This window comes from Acanthochromis polyacanthus, chromosome 5, assembly GCF_021347895.1.
Source record: "Acanthochromis polyacanthus isolate Apoly-LR-REF ecotype Palm Island chromosome 5, KAUST_Apoly_ChrSc, whole genome shotgun sequence".
Taxonomy (NCBI): Eukaryota; Metazoa; Chordata; class Actinopteri; family Pomacentridae; genus Acanthochromis; species Acanthochromis polyacanthus.
In genome coordinates this window covers 31,111,058-31,131,754 of record NC_067117.1, presented here as the reverse complement: position 1 = coordinate 31,131,754, position 20,697 = coordinate 31,111,058, and the positions used below count along the sequence as shown (strand labels likewise).

The 20,697-nt window shown below is 40.7% G+C and overlaps 1 protein-coding gene and 6 non-coding genes across 8 annotated transcripts in view; 6 read left to right on the top strand and 1 right to left on the bottom strand.

The window, feature by feature from the left end:
- The window catches only part of grip2b (glutamate receptor interacting protein 2b), a 390,622-nt gene extending 379,216 nt beyond the window's left edge, over window positions 1-11,406 (bottom strand). The window contains exon 1 of one of the 2 annotated variants that reach the window (XM_051948471.1): window positions 11,003-11,406. In XM_051948471.1, the coding sequence (XP_051804431.1) occupies window positions 11,003-11,057 (55 nt within the window). In that variant the 5' untranslated portion in view covers window positions 11,058-11,406. The remainder of the gene's footprint in view (window positions 1-11,002) is intronic. The other variant, XM_051948473.1, reaches the window with a different exon arrangement.
- Window positions 11,407-14,145: 2,739 nt separating this feature from the next.
- trnac-gca (transfer RNA cysteine (anticodon GCA)) lies at window positions 14,146-14,217 on the top strand. The gene has a single exon. It is a non-coding gene; the product is annotated as a tRNA-Cys (tRNA).
- A 906-nt stretch (window positions 14,218-15,123) lies between these two features.
- trnac-aca (transfer RNA cysteine (anticodon ACA)) lies at window positions 15,124-15,195 on the top strand. Its single transcript has one exon. It is a non-coding gene; the product is annotated as a tRNA-Cys (tRNA).
- Window positions 15,196-16,030: 835 nt separating this feature from the next.
- Window positions 16,031-16,102, top strand: trnay-gua (transfer RNA tyrosine (anticodon GUA)). The gene has a single exon. It is a non-coding gene; the product is annotated as a tRNA-Tyr (tRNA).
- A 312-nt stretch (window positions 16,103-16,414) lies between these two features.
- Window positions 16,415-16,486, top strand: trnac-gca (transfer RNA cysteine (anticodon GCA)). Its single transcript has one exon. It is a non-coding gene; the product is annotated as a tRNA-Cys (tRNA).
- A 261-nt stretch (window positions 16,487-16,747) lies between these two features.
- On the top strand, window positions 16,748-16,819 carry trnac-gca (transfer RNA cysteine (anticodon GCA)). Its single transcript has one exon. It is a non-coding gene; the product is annotated as a tRNA-Cys (tRNA).
- A 789-nt stretch (window positions 16,820-17,608) lies between these two features.
- trnac-gca (transfer RNA cysteine (anticodon GCA)) lies at window positions 17,609-17,680 on the top strand. The gene has a single exon. It is a non-coding gene; the product is annotated as a tRNA-Cys (tRNA).
- Window positions 17,681-20,697: the final 3,017 nt, after the last annotated feature.

Sequence of the window (20,697 nt, the reverse complement as noted above, 5' to 3'; positions counted from 1 at the left end):
TATCGGTCAAAAGCTTTAGAATGTCCCAATTTTCTCAATTTTTTTACAGAAATTGAAGGAGTTCAAGATCAATGAAGAGCTTGAAATTGTATAAAGGTAAGTGGTGAACTGCCAGAGGCTTTAAAAAAAAAAAGAAAAAAAATAGAGGAAGGTTACCAGAAACTGAAAAATAATGTACATTTCAGAATGATAAAAAAGGCCTTTTTTTAGGCAACAAAAAATGGGTTAACAACTTAAAGCTATTCTGCAGCAATGGAAGTTGATCAAGCCTTGAAAGCTGGTGCTCCCAATTCTACAGGTGTCCCAACTTTTCCTGATTACTTAAAACTACTTCTGTCTACATGGAAGAAGTGTTGAAACACACCATGGCACTAGACCCTCCAGAGCAACATATGAACAGCATTGTACTGCAGAAAGTAGTGTGTTGCTATAAAAATGGACAGGAAAACGCAAACACTTCAAAATGTAGGTCTTTTTCATCACACAGAACTTTTGTATGCCATCAAGTAGGAGAAAAGATGGTTCCTCAGTGTGTGATATCAACTGTCAAACATGGAGGAGGAAGCATGATGATCTGGGGCTGTTTTTCTGGATCCAGGGTTGGTGACTTGTACAGACAGAGGAACCCTGAACCTAAACATCTAGCACAGCATTCTGCAGCACCATGCAGTACCCTCTGGTATGTTCTAGTTGGTCAGGGGTTCATCCTACAGCAAGATAATGACCCAAAACATAAATTCATGCTATGCCAGGACTACCTTAGGAAAAATGAACAAGACTGAAAACACTGAGTGTCAGCACAGTCTCTAGACTTAAACCACATGGAGCTGGTTTAGGATGAACTGGACAGAAGAGTGAAAGCAAAGCAATCTACAAGTGCCACACATTTATGGGAACTTCTGCAACAGAGTTGGGAAGAACTTTCTGAAGAATATTTGATTTCCATTGTGGAAAGAATCCCATGAGTGTGTTCAGATGTTATATCTGCCAAAGGTGGTATTTTGATGAGTCAAACATTTAGAATACATTTTGGTTTCTACATAGATTGTTGTTTTACATCATTTGGTTTTTATTTGCTCCATGTTTTCATTTCAGAGTACAATGCATATTTTCCAATGAAAAAATGATGGGGGTGTTCTAATACTTTTGACCAGTGGTGTACGAAATCTTTGATTGTAATATAACGTTAAAATATTCACAGTATAACCCCTGATCTGTACTATAGGGGAATATAAACTGTAACTTTTGAATAAGAAACATTAGAGGGCCTTCAACAGAAAAGGTGAGATTGGTCAGTCTTCAAAGCACCACCATTTATACACATGAAGGTCAGAGTAGTCATCATGGGAATTCCAACTCAGCCTGAAGCCCAGAAGAAATGACTCAGGTTTGTGAATGTAATCCTGGTGATATCATTAGGATTGCCTCAACTTTGGCTCAGGAACCACAAAATTTGAAATGCAATTGAAAGTCTGGAGTGCCTTTATTCGAAAGGTAGAAGTAAAATGCAATATGGAAAGTGTAAAGCTTAAAGTTGTTGCAGGGTTGGTCTACAGTAGGGCCTAGAGATGATCGGTTTGCATCAATTTTGACTATTCTATATCATCTGTGATGGGCTCTTTGCAAGTCAACCAACTTGGCAACACAAAATTGCTTCAACAAAACTTCAGACAATCAGTGTTCACGTAGACGTGACAGATAACAGTGGCTTTCTGATCATTTCAGAAGAAATACAAAGAACCCCAACATGAGTGTCAGTTTGACTCATTGTCACTTTGCAAACAATATAAAACCTTTACCTCTTCACCACACATTTGAACCAGACTGATATTTTTGCTGAAATTATGTCAATGATTAAGCAGTTGTCGACACTGCTTATTAGCTTTCTGTTCATCAACATAATGATTGAGTATTCACACAAATCCCATTACCTTTCCATTAGTCATTCACACATTCTAAGCAAGGACACAATTACTCAACTGTTTCGCAGCTAGCGGTCATTCATGGCACAGCTCAGCACCAATACTCTGCCTACTCTGAAACAACACTAGCACTAAATTCCCTCCATAAAAACTAGTAGTTAATTAAAAGTTGGTTGTCTGAAAATGGCCAAGGAAAGCTCCTGGTGTCTGCCCTTTAACGTGCATTCCAGATCATTCCATAATAGAAATACTATTAAGAACTGACAGGTTTATATCCATAGAAATGCTAGAGGCTTTTAAATATGAAATGCATACAAGAAGCATCATGCAGACTTTTCCTTAGCTTAACTGCAATCTTTTTCTACAGTTACCTAAGCAGTTTTGATTGTTAAATTTTAACTGTACAGGTGACATTCTGAAACATGTCATTTAGATCATTTTGGAAGCAGAAACACGGGTCATTTAGAGGGATTATTGATGAAGTCGTAATATGATACAATAGTGTGGTTAATAAGGCTGATTGTCACTGTGACACTGACAGGGAAACCGGTCACAACTGTATAAAACCTTCCACCCTAAAACCACATTTGAACAATTCCACTGGTGTCCTCCCCCCTCATGACAACATCTAGGAAATGCATAAACGCAATATTCTCTGCAAATACTCGCACTGAAGAAACACCACAGGGATAAACATGATGAAATCACGAGCCCCAGGCTACTGCCACATGACAGACATTCTAAGCTGCGCTCTCCGTTTGGTTGAGGGCAGAGCCGGTGCAGAGAAACTCAGCTCAAAGCCGATGCGACAACTCAAGAAGAGCTGATACATATCTACTGAAGAAAAGCCCCTTCGCTACATATACCCCTATACTGTGCCATATCCCAGAAAATCTGAGATGTTCTGCAGTCTCTGTTCTAAGGATGAGCAGGACTGTTTTAAAGGATGTAAAATCTGAGCGTTTTGCGGCACCCAAGCTATTACCGTCACAAGATCTCGGCGTCAAGTTTTTCTCCACAGAAAACACCGCAATAGATAGCAAGGTGTTTACACTTTGGTACCAGAGTACATCCCATTTCTTTCTCCTTTATAGAAGCATACTGAAGAATGACAATGAGCTATCTTGAATCTTTAACAACCCACACTGGCACAAACAAACACCTGCAAGACACCCTCTGCTGACTCTCTGATGCTGGAGAATCTTCCATCACTGAGAGATTCTTGAGAAACACGCTTTATTCCTTTAGAGCATCGCTACAACAGAGCTCTGTCATATTCAAGTGCTCTTCTGTTCTAACGTCACACGGAGCTTTTTTTTTCTCCGTGTGTTTACAGTGCAGCATTTGAAATCCCGATCCTTAACAAGCACAAACATTATTTGAAGCCACTACGAGACAATCCCACAACTTCACTGTTGGCAAGGTTGTAAAGTTTTGGATATTCATTTGAAGGAAAGTAAGTATTGGTTCTGTCTTTTAGAGCAACACTTCGGCCTGATCATTGATGGTCGCATGCTGCAGGAATCAATCAAGTGACATTTACAGTGAAAGGTGATCTTATTATTAATATATCGTTAGAAAATTGGATGTAATTTTCAGAGGTGTAATAACTGTAAATGCATGAGGTCTGCTTAACACTGGTGTAGATAGGCTAAGTAGTGATTTTATCAGCCAACAAGGGTTCCTACTGAGTCTGACTATAGCGGGTAGAAAGTCAGCTCTTATAGGCCATGGGTAGGAATTAACCTCACCATTTCACACAATGGTCTACGGCACTGAAGGATCTCTGGTCCACTGATGAAAAATTAAAGGTCCTTAACAGTTTCAGGACTATTCGTTTTAGGTATTGATTCAGTAGTAAACACCTGACTGCAACCCTGTCTCCTAAAAATTTGACTTTGATAGAACAAAAAAATGCACTGACGTCTGCAAGATACACATTCTCCAACCTGTGACCTATTAAAAAAAAAAAATGTTGATTTGAAACACGTCATAAGTTAACTTAATTCTGCTGGTGTTACACTTAAAAAAAACAACAGCCACAGGCTGACATTTTTGCTTTCAAAATGACTTAAATGATTAAACAGTTGTTGACATTGCTGATTAGCTCGCTGTTCATCAACATGCCGATTGACTGAGTAATCAAGCAAAACCGTTGGGGGAAAAAAAAGGTTTCATGAATCCTATTACGTTTCCATTAGCCATTTACACTTTGCGTGAGCAAGGAAACAATTACTCTACTCTCAATTGTTCAGCAGCTTGCGGCCATTCACAGCACAACTGCTTTGCCTCCTCTGGATCAACAATAGCATCATATTTTCTAAAAATAAAAAGCAGTGGTTATTTTGAAAATACATTCTCCAACAACAGCCATGAAAAGTCTCCAGTGTCTGTCATCCAACGTGTGTTTCTGATAAGTATAACATATAATGCCCAATAAAAATGCTGTTAAGAACTGATGGGTCTGTCCACTGGAACGTAAGAGGGCTTTTATTGTGTAATGTGTAAAAGGAGTCTTTTAGGTGGCATTAACTGCATTTAACAGGGAAAATGAGAGCAAGCCTGCATCACATAAAGGTCTAGTACTTTGTTATATGAAGTAAAGAAGGGCGCCAACGTCAAATTGAGGAAATACAGATCCAAGCAGTATTATGTTGTAGCTCCGTTGTCTTTTCTATGGATTAAAAAAAAAAAATTGTAAATTTTTTTTAAATTTAAAAAAAAAGTAAAATGAAAGACGCTATGTAAGAGATGACCATGGAAGACCTTATTTTCCTTTCTACACTAAAAAAAATAAAAGATCTAAAAATTATTAATTTTATATTTTATTGTATTTTTTTTCTTGATTCTTAAAAATCCAATATTAAAATTATAAAAACGTACATTGTTTAAAAAAAATGTTAAAATCCTCTAACTTTTTATAACTACACAGTTTACATCCTTTTAAAATAAATATATTTGCCCCGCAAAGACAATAAAATAAATTAATAACTTATCAAATTCCAGTATAATACATTAAATATATTTGCGAAATGAGCCACAGTGACAATTAGCAGAAAAATTTATTTTGGTTGTGTAATTTTGAGATTTTTTTAATTTAATGATGATATCAATAATTAGAGAGTTGAATAAATGTTTTCAGTTTATCATCCATCAAAATGCATTTGCTTTTTTTGTATGTTTTGTGAATATCCCTCAAACATTAAAAAGCCAATAGTACACGTTCTTTTCTAAAAGGAACACGAGATAATGTGTCTTAGTTGTGGAAGACTGCTGCACTTTTATCATAGGTAGTTATTTTACAGTTGTTGTTTTTTTAGAGTCCTAGCTGATAAACCCTGGGATTTTTAATAGTTATATAGTGTACAAGCTGACAGACACTGATTCTGATTGCATTACTGCCCATAAATAAACACACCAAGGCTGCAGTGATGTTACATGTTGCCTGGAGCGCCTCCACTTCTGCGTTCGACCCTTTAACTCATGTCACTCCTCTCCGTCTTCTTCCTCCTCTCTTCACTCTGCTCCCCATCCATCAGCGATAACACAACTAAGCCTTATTAAAAGGGGTTTTAGCTCAATCACACACTCTCGTTTTATTACACACATACAGTGGTGGTGTGTTTCCGCGCTAACTAGCACGTTATTTGATCTTCCAGCCTCCTGATTAATGGGAGCTCCTCCTTTAGCTGATAAGCACCAGAAACCAGCTTTCCATCGTTCTCCTTCGTGTTCTCCTCTGTTTTTATCGGTTTCTCTCTCCTGACTTTACCTGCCAGCTCTTTCTCTCTTTGTCATTTGCCTTTTTTGTCCCTCTTTTCGGCCTCCTCCCCCCCATCTTTCATGCAGATCACGGAGGCCATTATTATTTGTACCCTTAAATTTCCCGTCCCCGGTCCTCTGCATGATGGATGAGTATTGCACGCACAAACATCATCTCTCCGGCGCACACAAACACACTCGCTGACAGGCTTGCTTATCCATAATCTGTCCTTCAACAGGGGAATGAGATGTTTTGATCAAACAATTGTTCCATGGTGGTGGTGAAGCTACTTATAAATGCATTACACAGCGGTCATTTCCTTTTAAGCGCGCGCACTCACACACAAACCCACACACCCAGACACGATGCAACACAACGGTTCACGCCATAAAGAAGTACCTCGGTCGCTTCTATCTCTCCACTGTATCTGTCGGACTTTTTATGTCTAAATTACTTTGCGTCTGGCCCCTGTGGCTTCGGGATTAAGGTTCCAAATATTTTCTTCAGCTTCACAGGATCCTGCAGTCTCACTGTTAGAAAAAAAAGACATGCCCCCCAGAATGACTTTGTCTCCAGCCTATCATCTGACATCTGGGGGGGGCTATTTCAGAATACAAATTGTAATTCCTAAACAAAGCTCTTTTTTTTTTTCTTTTTTTTTTTTTTAAGTTTCACTAGAAAGTATGAGTTGTTACTGCTGCCACTGATGGAACTGCAATGGATAAATGGAGTCAAATGCAACAAATAGCCTGGTAGGTAGTTTGGGAAAGGATAGGAAAAACTTCACTGAATGTAAATGTGTTAGTAAATGGACAGTTTTAGTGAATTCTGGGACAACACTTCATTAATCGTGACAATATATTCAGTAACTGACCAACATGCAGCTGATATCAAAGCAACTTTGACTCTCGCATGTCAGTAAAGCTCTCCTATATTGGAATGTTGGGCATTTGGTTTGCTTGATGTCTCAACAGTAGCTGGATGCATGGGTTTAATCAATAAATTGGTCCAGGATGTATTAGTTGTGCACATTGCTGCATGTAATGAAGGCAGTTTACTTCTACCAGAAGTATTTACTGCTTTATTGTTTAAATCCATCCATTAAAACAGACCAGAAGACATTTAAAACAAACTTTGTGGAGCAGGACTGGTTACTAAAAGCAGCCCAAAACTTCCCTGTAAAGCCCAGTTTGATACACCAGCATTTTGTCGATCCGTGAATCCTTAATTCAAAGAAACTCACCATCTGTCCGTTTGTATTGCTTGCATTTGTGTAAAATGGAGAAACTCATTATCTAAACTTTTTCCAGTGTTATGTTTGCAGCTAATTTGACTTAAATATCTTCTTTTATTATTAGAATTACTTGAACTATTCCAAAATACTTACCATTCATTCTATTTATTGTTCTGTAGCAACACAACTTAAATGATGTCCTGCTTGCTCATGTGAAGGATTTGCTGTGCTCTAATTTACTTCAAACAACAACATTGACGAGTGCAGCTCTAACTGGATCTGTGCTGCTCCCTCCTCATCCTTTCAAGAGTCATGTTCACCTGTTACTTTAGATTGTACAATATTTCAAAATATTTACATGGCTCATTGGCTGTAAAGTTGGAGAAATGAGTAATCTCTATGAAATCGCCTAAATTCACAAGTTCATCTTACACATTTAAAGTCAAAGTTGATGCCTATTCTTTTAAACCTTTTGCTAAATGTTTGTGCATTTTACCCAGACAGCTAAATCTTCAGAAACAGTCAAACATGCAGTAAAACTTTTAGCGCTGAAACCCTGATGTGAACGGAAACATTTGGTCCTTTAGTTAGTTAGTTCACTAACTAACTAACTGCTCTGTCATGTAAGCATGACAGAGCAGCTGCTCCCTGCTCAGTCCTGTTAAATGTTTCTGCTTCTTCATTGCCGTCCTCATCACCTGCAGCCCGCTTAATTGAATTTGAACAAATTCTGCAGAATCTGCCGGCAAAATCCTTTTCTCTGACTGGCTGTAGGTTTTCTCTTTCTGCAGCAACTGCTAAATATATTTAACAAGTGTTATCTGAGTGGTAGATACTTCAAGTTTTTATGATGACCTATTGGATATCTGTTGGTAGCCATATAGGCAACTACTGCTGAGGTTAGAGGAAATAAACACCAGCGCCAAATAGACTGAAAAACTCTTAAACTTCTGTACGTGCATGGACAACCTGATCTAAAAAATTATGTTCCTATACAACTGAACTTGGGCAAGTTTTGAAAGAAACTTAATTTCATTTTGAAACATATGTATTTGTGACATAGCAGGAAACACCTCCAGGTGAGAGGATGCCCAAGCAGACCTTCACCTAGGACACCTGGGTTCTCATCTCATTAATCTTACATATGACTTTCTCTCACTGTTTGGTTAGGCTTAGGGGAAGAAAAAAAAAGCATGCCTTGGTTGACCCAAAGTCAAGCAAGGATAACTACTTGTCATAAGTTTGGTTGAGAGTAGAGCCCAAAACAATGCTGTTAGGTTTAGGAAAATATCTAGGTTTGGGTTAAAATATGACCCTTACACAGTACGTTTTAAGCTTCTATGGTGGCAGTGGCTCTGGTTTTAAAGCAGGTTATCCACCAATTTCAAGGTTAGCAGTTCAACTTCTGCTCTCTCCACGAGCTGAAGCATCCCTGGGCAAGACACGGAACCTCAAGTTGCTCCTAGTGGCATGCTAGGGCCTTGCATGGCATGGCCACCATGTGCTTTGGAACCTATACAGTAAATACAATCCTATATAAAACCCAAGGGCAGTTGAAGAGGGAGAGGACTGCATGACTTCTTACAGTTTGTTCTTAAAGCCTCTATATTGAATAAACATTATTCACATCAGACTCTGAATACTCTTCTTTTGAGATTATTTTTCTGATGACTCCAACAGATGATCCAGAAGTGATGTTTTACAAAGCTGCTTGATCTTCGCTGGTCTTAGCCAGCAGACTGAGTCACTACATAACTGACATCAGTTTAGTTGAATAGCAACATCATTTTTGGGAGACCGGTCTGTTGTTGAAGACCTGATAACATCCTGCTGGTTTCATGCACATTTGGTTTAAAGTCACTTGGCAGTGGAGGGAAAGTTGGTATTCCCCACTGTGTTCTTAATCAAGCAGACTGCAACTTGGTTATTAACTTAAGGTTCTCTGATGCTTTACGTTACACTGTGATCATGGACATTCACATGAGGTACTAGCAAAAGAAGCCCACACAGATTTAAATCCAGCACATTTTGTGAAGAGCCCTCCCTCACCCCGCCAATAAAACATTAAAGAGTGCTACAATAAGGGGCCTCAAACAGCAATTCCTGGGTCCATAAGGCGGTAATCACTGGACAGCAGGGTCACTTTGTTTCCAGCATACTAATGTCAGAGCTGCACACATACATCCAGCAGCAAGAGAAAACACAGTTTCAGCACCATCTCTTCCTCACACATCATAAACAAACATTACTCTCTCTCTCCCTCTCTGTGTGTCACACTCATCTCGAGCAAAACGCAATTTTTTTTCCACTTACTCATAGAGACGTAAATATAGCTTCAGACCCAACACAACTGGCGCTCTCACGCACATATAAGGCAAACTCTGGCATTTATCCTGCACATCTATTCTCACTTAGCCCTCCACTGCACCTCTGCTTCTCGCTTTAACACACAGCGATTAAACAAGACGAGGATTTTCAGCCACAAGACAAACATGTGCGCAGGGTTAGAGGGTCTGCTAGCACTCTCTCACTTCCTGCAACAGAGACTGAATAAAGGACTACAACGGCTTCAGCAAAAGGCATAAGCTTCTGTCATTCACACAAACATTGCATTCTGTGTGATTGTTGAAAATCTCTTTCTGAAACCAAAAGCTTTAGTGTGCCGCTACCAGAGCCTCTGCTCTTCGGGAGGCTTTGCAGCAGATTTTCAGACCTGGATTTGATCTCATTCGGCCCAGAGACCATTAGCGAGGTCAGCCGTCGCTACACGATAAGGCCCGGCTTGCAGACAGCAGTACAGTTCATCCAAAAGGTTGTTTTCATTAGTTTATGGAGCTGGCTTTGTGCGAAAGGGGGATTTCTCCTGTTGAACGACGAGAAAGTCTTCCACAAACTGCTGAAAGATGGAAGAGCACGGTCGTCTAAAAACCGCATTTAGTACAGTTGATTCCTCTCCGAGTGGAACAACCCAAACCATGAAAAACAGCCAGTTGGTGGACAACTGTGTCCACTGTTAATGGCATATCTGACATATCTGACTGTACCATAGTAACAATGCATTGATTTTGCTCAAAAACAAAGAATTTTATGTTTTTTTTCTTCTTTCAACACTTATGCTGTTTCTTGCAGCAAGAAGACATCAATTTGTTGCAGAAACCCTTCAGTTTAGACAGCTGAACACCAGGATTTTTTTTTTTAAATATTGATGATTTCATCTGGTTTTCTGTTGATGCATTTGTAAACTGCTTGACTAATGTAATTTGCATAACTAATAAAATATTGCAAAAGTTTGGTGGTGATCTGGACAGTGACCTTCATCTCTGTTCACACATGACTTGAACATACAGAAACACAAAGTGCCCAGAATAACATATTGATGCAGCATAAAAATGAATAAATCTTCCTGCTCCTCTCTCATGCCAGTGTCAACACCACTGAGCCTGCGTGTCACATGAGACACGCACTCATATGCGCACCATCACGCACGAACATGCACGTTGTAGCTGACCAAGAGCATCACTGTCTGCCTCCTCCTGTGTTCATGCTGCAGGACCAACAAGCAGTCTGAGTGTGCGTCTCTATCACACACGCACGCACGCACGCACAAACACACACACACACACACACACACACACGAGCACGCACCCTGACCTGCCAGCATCAGTAGCCTCGCGCAATCCCTGCTGAAACGGCGGAACAAACCCGTGGTGACACGTGTGCGCACAGCGCGCGTCTCCAACAGACCAAGCGTGTCCATGCGCACTACACACACACAGCATACATGCGCACACGTTCACACAAACTCACACACGCAATTACCAAAGCTGCAGGTGCTTCTCAATCAGCGCACAGAACACATGCGCAAAACAACGCGCCGCGCACACACACACTTCCAGTGATCCAGAAAACTCCGAACGCATGAAGCAGAAATCACAAAGATTTAAAGTGTCTCCACAGACAAGCTGCTCACATTTCAGCTCAAATCTAACCAGAAAGAACCCGTTTTTTTCCCTGTCTTTCTCTCGCTCTCTCCAAACCTCACTCACTCGTGCACACACGGCATTTGTTTTGCCTTTTCCTTACCTTCCTCGTGCATCCGCTGCAGACAGAAAGTGAGGTTCCGCCGCCAACCCGGCATGGTGATGAAGAAGAAGTGGAGAGGTCCAGATAATGAGGAGGGGGGTGATGATGATGATGGTGAGGGGTGGTGAGGAAGAATGATGAAGATGATGGGGGCAGTAGATCCCGTCCGGCGGAGTTGATGGCACGCGGCAAATAGAAACGATTCCCGGTGTTTGTTCTCTCTCTCTTTTTAATCTTTGTTTTTTCCTCTTCTTCTCCCACTTTCTCCTGCTCTGGGTCTCTCCTCCCCGGTGTCGTTGTCGATAAACGGCGAGTAGCTGCTGCTCTCTCCCGCAACGACCCCGCTGACAGTCCGTGTGACAGTCGGTCCCGCTGCGGCACCAATGGTCGGTCTCCCGCTTTCTCCCGTTCTCTCTCTCCCCCATTCACTCTCTCTCCCTCATTTAACCGAGTCCACTCACCCCCCTGCCCCCCCTCTCGCTGTCTTTCTCCATATTCATCTTCCTCTTTAATTTACCCTCTCTTGGCACCTTTTATCCTCCTTGCACCCTTTATCTGGGTTCATTTGTAGTTCAGAGGTCATTTACTTATCCAGACGCCTTCCGCTGACTCAATTCCAGCTCTTTTATCAATTCATGTTGCATTTTTAACATTTTAATACACAAATAACCCTGCATTGAGACTATATGCAGCCTCAAAAGAGTAACAGTAAGCCCGTGTTAACCCTTAGAAGTTCCCGGTGCACCATTTATCTCCCTATAGCTATTGTGCAGGCAAACCTCCCTTGATTCCGGCAAAGTTCACAGAGATTTGCAACAAAATCAATCGATGCACGAGGACGATGAGCTTCTTTGCAATCAGCGTGGATAAAGATAATTACAGGGACCTTCAAGCTGTTTGCACATTAAACAAAAATAGGGAATCTCAATGCCTCGTGCTTCACACCCACACAGGTGTTCAGAGTTGCTCTAATTAGGCTGAAGAGGGGGCGGAGTTAACCAACACAGGTGATTGGTTAAAACAAAGAACCAGGAAGAGAATCATGTCCAAGCCTGAGAAAATAGAAAGGTCTAATTTGGTAAAGGAAGCTTAAACTCCTGTGTGGTTTGACTGTGGATGAGTGGCAAACACCAGGAGCATCTAATGCATTTGCCACTGTGGACAATTGGAGTGTTTGAATAGAAAGTGTGGTTTTTGTCTTTCATGACACACTCATGTCCCCTGTTTATACGGCCTATGCATTGCATCAATAGAATAATGACTAAATGGAAGTTAACCCCTTTCCTCTCATTGTGGTATCAAACAGGTGCGTTCTATTTGGACAGTCATGTGAATTTAAAAAACAAAACAAAACGCTTTTTCCTTATAATGTGGGGGGATAAACACGCAAATGGCATTTCTCACATTACTGCAGTTGTTATTCTTTATCTGTCAGAGGCAAAAAGGTCAAATAGATCTTTATCACATCTTGACATATAACAAGTTTAAAATCCATGCGCTGCAAATGAAAACAAATATGAACACTGAATTTCAAAAGGTGCTCCATCCACTTTCTATACACCGCTTTATCCTCACTAGGGCTGCAGGGGGTGCTGGAGCCTATCCCAGCAGACTCGGGTGAAGGCAGGGGACACCCTGGACAGGTCACCAGTCTGTCACAGGGCTACATATACAGACAAACAATCACACTCACATTCACACCTACGGGCAATTTAGAGTAAACAATTAACCTCAGCATGTTTTTGGACTGTGGGAGGAAGCCGGAGTGCCCGGAGAAAACCAGGGAGAACATGCAAACTCCATGCAGAAAGATACCAGGCCCAGGCCGGGATTTGAACCGGGGATCTTCTTGCTGCAAGGTGAAAGTGCTAACCGCTACTTCACTGTGCAGCCCATGTTCTGAACATGTAAATTTAAAAAAAATACTAACTTTGTTCCACCCATGAACTCACTCAACTCTAAGGAATTTGAAGGCCAACCTTAAGCTCTTTGTCATTTTCCTCAAACCTTTTCCTGGACACTTTTTGCAGTATAATAGGTAACATTATCCTGCTGCGTCAGGGAATATATATGTAGTGCATCTGTAAGGGAGTAGAGCATTTGATTGCAGCTCAAGAGGTCCCCAATTCAAATCTGGGTGCCCCATTTCAACAGAGATTCACAATGTTAGTAAAGTGTTTTGGGACTTTTTTCAAGGCTGTGGGCCACTGATCAGAAAGTCCAGGGAAACCTGAGCAAATCATCCATGTTCTGAACATGTAAATAAAAAAGAAATCCTTTGTTCCTCCCGTGAACTCATTCAGTTGTGGTTAATTTGAAGCCAACCTTGAACGCTTTGTCATGCCAATCAAACTATTCCTGGACACTTTTTTTTTTAACTTCGTTTTTTTTTTTTCAAATTCAACAGTTTATACATAGATATTCACAATTCTTCAGTTTTCTTTTTTTGTTTGCAGCTGTATCTATACATGTACAAGGACAGGCACAGTAATGATATAAATTTTAAAAAAAGACCCAACAAGATGTATAGCTTAACTCTATCATGGGGGGAAGAGAAACAGAGAAAAAAAGGGGGGGGGGGGTGAAGGGGCAAGAATCAGAAAGAGAATTCACCTATGTATATGTGTGTGTGTATAAGTATACGGTAGCATCAGCTTAGGAGCAGTATGGTAATGGCAGGGTTCCATCTTTCCATAAATTTCTCTTTCTGTAGTGTCAGGGTATATGTTATGCGTTCCATGTGGTAAATTTCCAATACTTTCTCAGTCCTACTACTGTATGTTGGAGGGTCAGGTTTTAGCCATTTAATTGTTATACATTTGAGGGCTGCTGTAATAAGTATTTGTAAAAGGTATTTTTTTAGCTCTACCATTAATGCCTACTGGTGTTAGGCCCAGTAGTGCCACAATTGGATCTTTTGTAAACTTTTGTTAAAATATCATTTCGAGAGCTTTAAAAACATCCTCCCAAAATGTTTTTAATTTTGTACATGTCTAGAATATATATATATATATATAGAATCTTGTTATTCCCTTCCACTTGAATTCCCTCCATGAATTGGAACTGCAAGACATTGCAAGAATGTCCAGGTGGGTACAGTAACACTTTAGAAAAAAACATGGACATGATTGGCCCGTCTGTGAGGGGGTATAGCTCAGTGGTAGAGCATTTGACTGCAGATCAAGAGGTCCCCAGTTCAAATCTGGGTGCCCCTTTAAACAAAACCTTGCAGTGTTGATAAAGACTCAGTCATTTAAGGCTTTGGGACATTGATTGGAATTCCCAAGGGCACCTCACCATGGTGCTGCCAAACCATCCATATTACGAACATGTAAATAAAGAAAAAAAAGGAACTTGTTACAACTGCGGTTGTTTATGGCTGTGTTTTTCCTGCGCTGCGTGTCCTGCGTATGTCAGTGATCCCATATGCAAATAGGACTGCGCCATACCATCAACAGGATTGGTTGCTACGCTGACGGCTTGGCTCGGTCTGCTGGAGGGCGGACATAAAAGAGGAAGATGACGTTGTTTCCGGGGGTCAGAGAGGGAGGACCAGATGCACGCGTCATTCTGCGAAGAGTCCCAACCGGCACACAGCACACAGCAGCAGTGATTTGTTATTTGTTTAAGAGAGAAGAGAGATCGAGCTGCCACTTTTTGTTTCATTCGTTCCCACTTGTTTTCAGGAAGTTTAGTGTGGTTTTTGTTTAGTAATTTTGGCTCAAGCTCTTTTTGTTTTTGTTTGATACAACCTTTGTTCATATTCGTTTATTGGAATTAAATTATTACTTTCGACAGAAAAAGCTGTGTGTGCTGCTTGAGGCTCCAACAGGATGATATCTTCATGTTACATTCCATGACCCCTAGGCTGGGCGTAACAAACTACTTTTGTTAAACCCATGAACTCATCCAGCTCTGGGGAATCTGAAGGACAGCCTTGAATTCTTTGGCATGTTCCTTTGTCAAGTATTCTTGGACGCTTTTTGCAGTGTAATAGGTAGCATTATCATGCTAAATCAGGGAATATTGTAGGTATGAAGGGGTGTTTGCTGTATACAAGAATGTCTGGGTAGGTACAGTAACATCTACAAAAACTATGGACATAATGTTTTCCTCTGTGAGGGGGTGTAGCTCAGTGGTAGAGCATTTGACTACAGATCAAGAGGTACTCAGTTCAAATCTGGGTGCCCCCTTCAAGCACAGAATTGTTTCTATAAAGCTTTGGGCCACTGACCCAACAGTTCAGGAGCACCTCAATGTGGCCCTGCCAAATCATCCATGTTCTGAACATGTAAATAAAAACAAAACAACTACTTTGTTCTGGTCAAATCTGGGTGCCACATCGTACATATAGAGTTGTTCAGTCAGAGAATATTATAGCCATGAAGGGGTGTTGGTGGTTTGCAAGGGTGTCTGGATAGGTATGTCTACCTATCCATATGAATGCAATATCCAAGAACATTGCACAGGTCATCACACTACCTCTATCAAGTCATTCCTACTGTCTTTTATACAAGTAAATGACACACACGCATCCAGCTATTCACATAATGTGAAAGAAAAACACTTGTCTGCCTTGTTCCATTGCATCATGGTCCAGTTGTGACACCCATATGCCCACCATATGGGCTTTTGGTGGTGGATGTGGTCTCGCCTCATACACAACAAGTTGTATTCTGAGATCTTCCTGTCAAAAGCACTAAGGCTTTTCAGCAGTTTGTGCTACAGTAGCACTTCTGTTGGTCCGGACCACACAGGAGAGCCTTTGCCCCCACCATGTGCATAAATGAGCCTTGGGTGTCCATGACCCAGTCGTCTAGCCATCACAAATTGGCCCTTATCAGCAGCTCAGATCCTCACGCTGCTGTGTTTCCTGCTTCCAGCACATCAACTTCAGGAACTGACTGTTCACTCGCTGCCTATTATATCCCACCCCTCTGTCAGGTGCCACTGTAATGAGATAATTAGTGTTTTGTAGGTACAGTAACATCTACAAAAAGTATGGACATAATGTCTTTCTTTCTGTGAGGGGGCGTAGCTCAGTGGTAGAGCATTTGACTGTAGATCAAGGGGTCCCCAGTTCAAATCTGGGTGCTCCCTTTTACACAAAACCTTGCAGTGTTGATAAAGAGTTGGTTATTCAAGGCTTCAGGACATTGATTCTAAATCGCAGGGGCACCTTACTGTGGTGTCGCCGAATCATCCATATTAAGAACCTGTAAATTAAGAAAAAAAGGAACTCCTTTTGTTCCACCCATGAACTCATCCAACTCTGGGGAATCTGAAGGACAGCCTTGAATTCTTTGTCATGTTCCTTTGTCAAGTATGAAGGGGCGTTTGTTGTATACTAGAATGTCTGGATAGGTACAGTAACATCTACAAAAAGTATGGACATAAGGCTTTCCTCTGTGAGGGGGTATAGCTCAGTGGTAGAGCATTTGACTGCAGATCAAGAGGTCCCCAGTTCAAATCTGGGTGCCCCCTTTAAACAAAGGATCTCATTGCAAACAAAGAAAATCTAATTTTGTTCCACTTGTACTCATTCAGATCTGGGAAATTTGAAGGCCAGCCTTGAAATGAAAATAACCTATATTTTTGACACTTTTTGCAGTATGACAGGGAGCAATATCCTGCTAACTAAATTAATACTGTAGCCATGGAGGGTTGTACGTGGTCAGCAAGAATGTCTAGGTGGGTACAGTAACACTTTACAAAAAAACATGGACATGAGTGGCATGTCTGTAAGGGGGAATAGCTCAGTGGTAGAGCATTTGACTGCAGATCAAGAGGTCCCCAGTTCAAATCTGGGTGCCCCCTTTTCAAAAAAATGTCACAGCATTGTTTTTTTAAGGCTTTGGGACACTGATGGGAAAGGTCAGTGGCACGTTTGTGTGACACTGCCAAATCAACCATGTTCTTTGTTATATTCCTCAAACCTTTACTGGAGACTTTTTGCAGTATAATTAGTCACATTATCCTGCTGCATCAGGGAATATTGTAGCCATGGAGGCGGTGTATGTGGTCTGCAAGATTGTCCAGTTGGGTCTGGTAATGGCTACAAAATGAAAAATAAAAAAATACTGACATATATGACACATGTGTCAGGGGGTATAGCTCAGTGATACAGCATTTGACTGCAGATCAAGAGGTCGCCAGTTCAAATCTGAGTGCCCCCTTTAAACAAAGAATTCCAATGTTAGTCAAGTATTTGGGATCTTTTTCAAGGCTGTGGGCCATTGATCAGAAAGTCAAAGGAAACCTGAGCAAATCAACCCATGTTCTGAACATGCAAATTAAAACAAATCCTTTGTTTATCCCATGAACTCATTCAGTTCTGGTTAATTTGAAGGCCACACTTGAATGCTTTTTCATGTTAATCAAACTATTCCTGGACATTTTTTGCAGTGTGACATCGAACATGATTCTGCTCAATCAGGAAATATTGTGGACATGGAGTTGTGTTTGTGGTTTGGAAGACGGAGTGGTTCTGAGAGGGGGTATAGCTCAGTGTATGTAGTTATGAAGGGGTGTTTGCTGTATGCAAGAATGTCTGGGTAGGTACAGTAACATCTACAAAAAGCATGGACATAAAGCTTTCCTCTGTGAGGGGGTGTAGCTCAGTGGTAGAGCATTTGACTGCAGATCAAGAGGTCCCCAGTTCAAATCTGGGTGTCCCCTTTAAACAAAGCCTCTCATTACAAACAAAGAAAAGCTAATTTTGTTCCACTTGTACTCATTCAGATCTGGGAAATTTGAAGGCCAGCCTTGAAATGAAAATAACCTATACTTTTGACACTTTTTGCAGTATGACAGGGAGTCATTTCCTGCTAAATAAATTAATACTGTAGCCATGGAGGGTTGTACGTGGTCAGCAAGAATGTCTAGGTGGGTACAGTAACACTTTTCTCCTGAGAGAGAGATAAACGCATGAAGACCTAAATATATATTAGTGCAAAAAGAGAAAAGTAAAGCAATTGTGAAAGTTACAGCCTGGTATGAGAATGCCTTATCTGTTAAAGGCTGGACAAACTGGAATACTTTACCTATAGCTATCAGAGAATGCTCCACCTTTGTCAGCTTTAAGAGACAGTATAAGGCATGGCTGATAAACAATAACGTGCAACCATGCACAGCAATACTCTGTCATTGGCTATTCCAAATCCCCCGACTCTGCATTGTGTATGTTAAATAAAGGAGTCAAAAAGGCCAATATCGTCTGCCCTGTGCCGTTTAATGCTGGTAAAACAAAGGAACCACTGGTCAGCAGGTCAGTCGTCTCAAGCACGGTACACTCATTGACGTCTCTCTGGAACTGACGGCGTTCTATTCCAATTATACCATAAATTATGCAATACAACAAATTACTGAAACAGAATATGTATCTGGTAAAACAAAGGAACCACTGGTCAGCAGGTCAGTCGTCTCAAGCACGGTACACTAAAGAAAAAGAGCACGTTCATTCAGCTAATGGTTGCTACATAGCTAGCTCACCCAGTGTCTCATATCCAAACACATATAAGAGAACACATAAAAACATAAAACCTGCAAACACTCTCCACTCGACATCCGGATGATCATATTTAACACCTACTCTAAAAACAAACAAAATAATAACACGAAAGAAACAATTTGTGATCCCGTGCTGCACTCTCTGACCTACCTCATTGACGTCACTCTGGAACTGACAGCGTGCCCCCAACACCAGCCGCACACCACAGCTCCAGAGAGGGCGCCACTGAGCCAAAAACAACAAACAGAAGCAGATTCCAGCAAGTGGAATTATATATCACATGTACACTATTACACAAGCATGAGGAGAATCAGGCAATTTCACTATAAGCACTTTATGACAGGCTTTGTCTAGTAAACTAAAATAATATTACCCCAGCCAGAATTAATTTATTACTGTCTTTGTTTTATTATACTGTTTTTCTATACATTTGTAACTCTATATGTTTTTCTTTGATGTTTGGGACAATGGATGGAAATTAACACTTGTGCTGAATCCAGCTTATTTACTGCAACCTTGTGTAAACCTATGAGATTGTATGTTCTTTAATTTACACTGTCCCATCCAAATAAGTAAAGAAATAAAATGAAAATGAGACTGAGATTGATGAGTAGGAATCTTGGTGCAGTGTTGAGAACATTGTAATTTGTGGAAAGTCAAGTTTTTTTATATCTTCCCTTGGCTCTAAAGTGTACGCCATCCACACACAGTCCATGAATAGTGAGTGTAAAAGCACAGAGAGGCCTGAACGCTTGGCAGTACGCGGCCAGAAGTTGCAGTGCAGTTAAAGTGAGTTGCTGCTGACCTTGCTGGCAAGTTCTTCTGTGAGTTGTTGGTGTTTGTGCAAAGATGTCAGGAAGACCAATCGCCGGTGCTGTCCCTTAAACACAATTAAATGAGTGCGAACTCCAGAGCATAGATCACATCATGTGGAGTTTTCACTGCAGCTGCCCTGGCTAATGTACACACTGCGCAGGACATGCTGCTTCGCTCTAACATTACCCATCTCGCTCATGTATTCATCTCAGTCCGTTGTGCAAAATGAATTGTCATTGGTTTGTTATCGCCTGCGGCACAGAGGATTGTGGGTTATAACATCCAGGAAAGCTTGCATACTGAAAAAGTGACCAGAAGTAGTAGGAGATTCTAGTGTACTATGCAGTGGGACATACTTTTCTCTTTCTGGCATATAGCATGGTACTGTGGGTATTGCAAGCACCCATAAGAGAGAACAATGGCTTTGTTTGTCCAGTGTTAATTAGGTTCTGTGGAAATGGCTTCTACGGGACAGGACATTTGTAAATGATTGTAACACCAAATGTTTGCTGCTACTAAAGTTTTGGCCAGTCACTAAACATGTTTGAACTTCAGGACTTTCAAAGTAAGTGTGCAGCTTTAAAACCCGTAGGACTGAATGCAAAGCGTGCTTTAAGAGTCGTTGTTTCGTCGATGTGCTTCAAGTACCCATGTGATAGTTTAGCTTGAATAATTTTGGCAGCCATCCAACTTGAACTCTGTAAATTGCTTATCTGCAAAGGGAATGTAATGCAACCCAATACTGGCATTCGGGTTAAAGTGTTTTCAATAGTCTGCAGCATTGGAAACAGAGTAGGGTACTGCAAGTGCAATGCAGCTTACTGTTCATTTCTTTTTCTTTCTTTTTGCTGGAATTACCTTAGTAACATGCAGTTACTTGATCTGGGATGATTGAAAAGGTGAGTGTAAATCAAATGGGTCAGCTTCTCAGGCATCTAGGGCAGAGGATACTTTGATGTACTGCAATAAATTAAGGGGAACTGGGTTTACTATTTTTATTATGAAGATACATTGCCTAAATAACTCAAACAAATTTTCAATACCTGGTGAGCTAACAGATATTGTATTTTTTTTAGTGAATGTAACAGCAAATATAGGTTCACATGCCAGTCCTGCTTGTCAGCTACATGTATATGGTTATGCTATTTAACACAGCATGTTTTGGAGAAAATTCTTGCCTCTTCTTTGGTACCCTCAGAAAAAAGTGGAATAACTTTTCTGAGATTTGGTCACTGAAGGTAAAATGTGTAAAGTGTCTTACTCTTGTTTTTTTCAGTTTCTGAAAACAGCAAGAGTAATCTGCACCTGTTCAATTTTTTATGTTTTAATGTACCACAAACTCTTCTATTTTCCGTGTTAAATTTGAAGC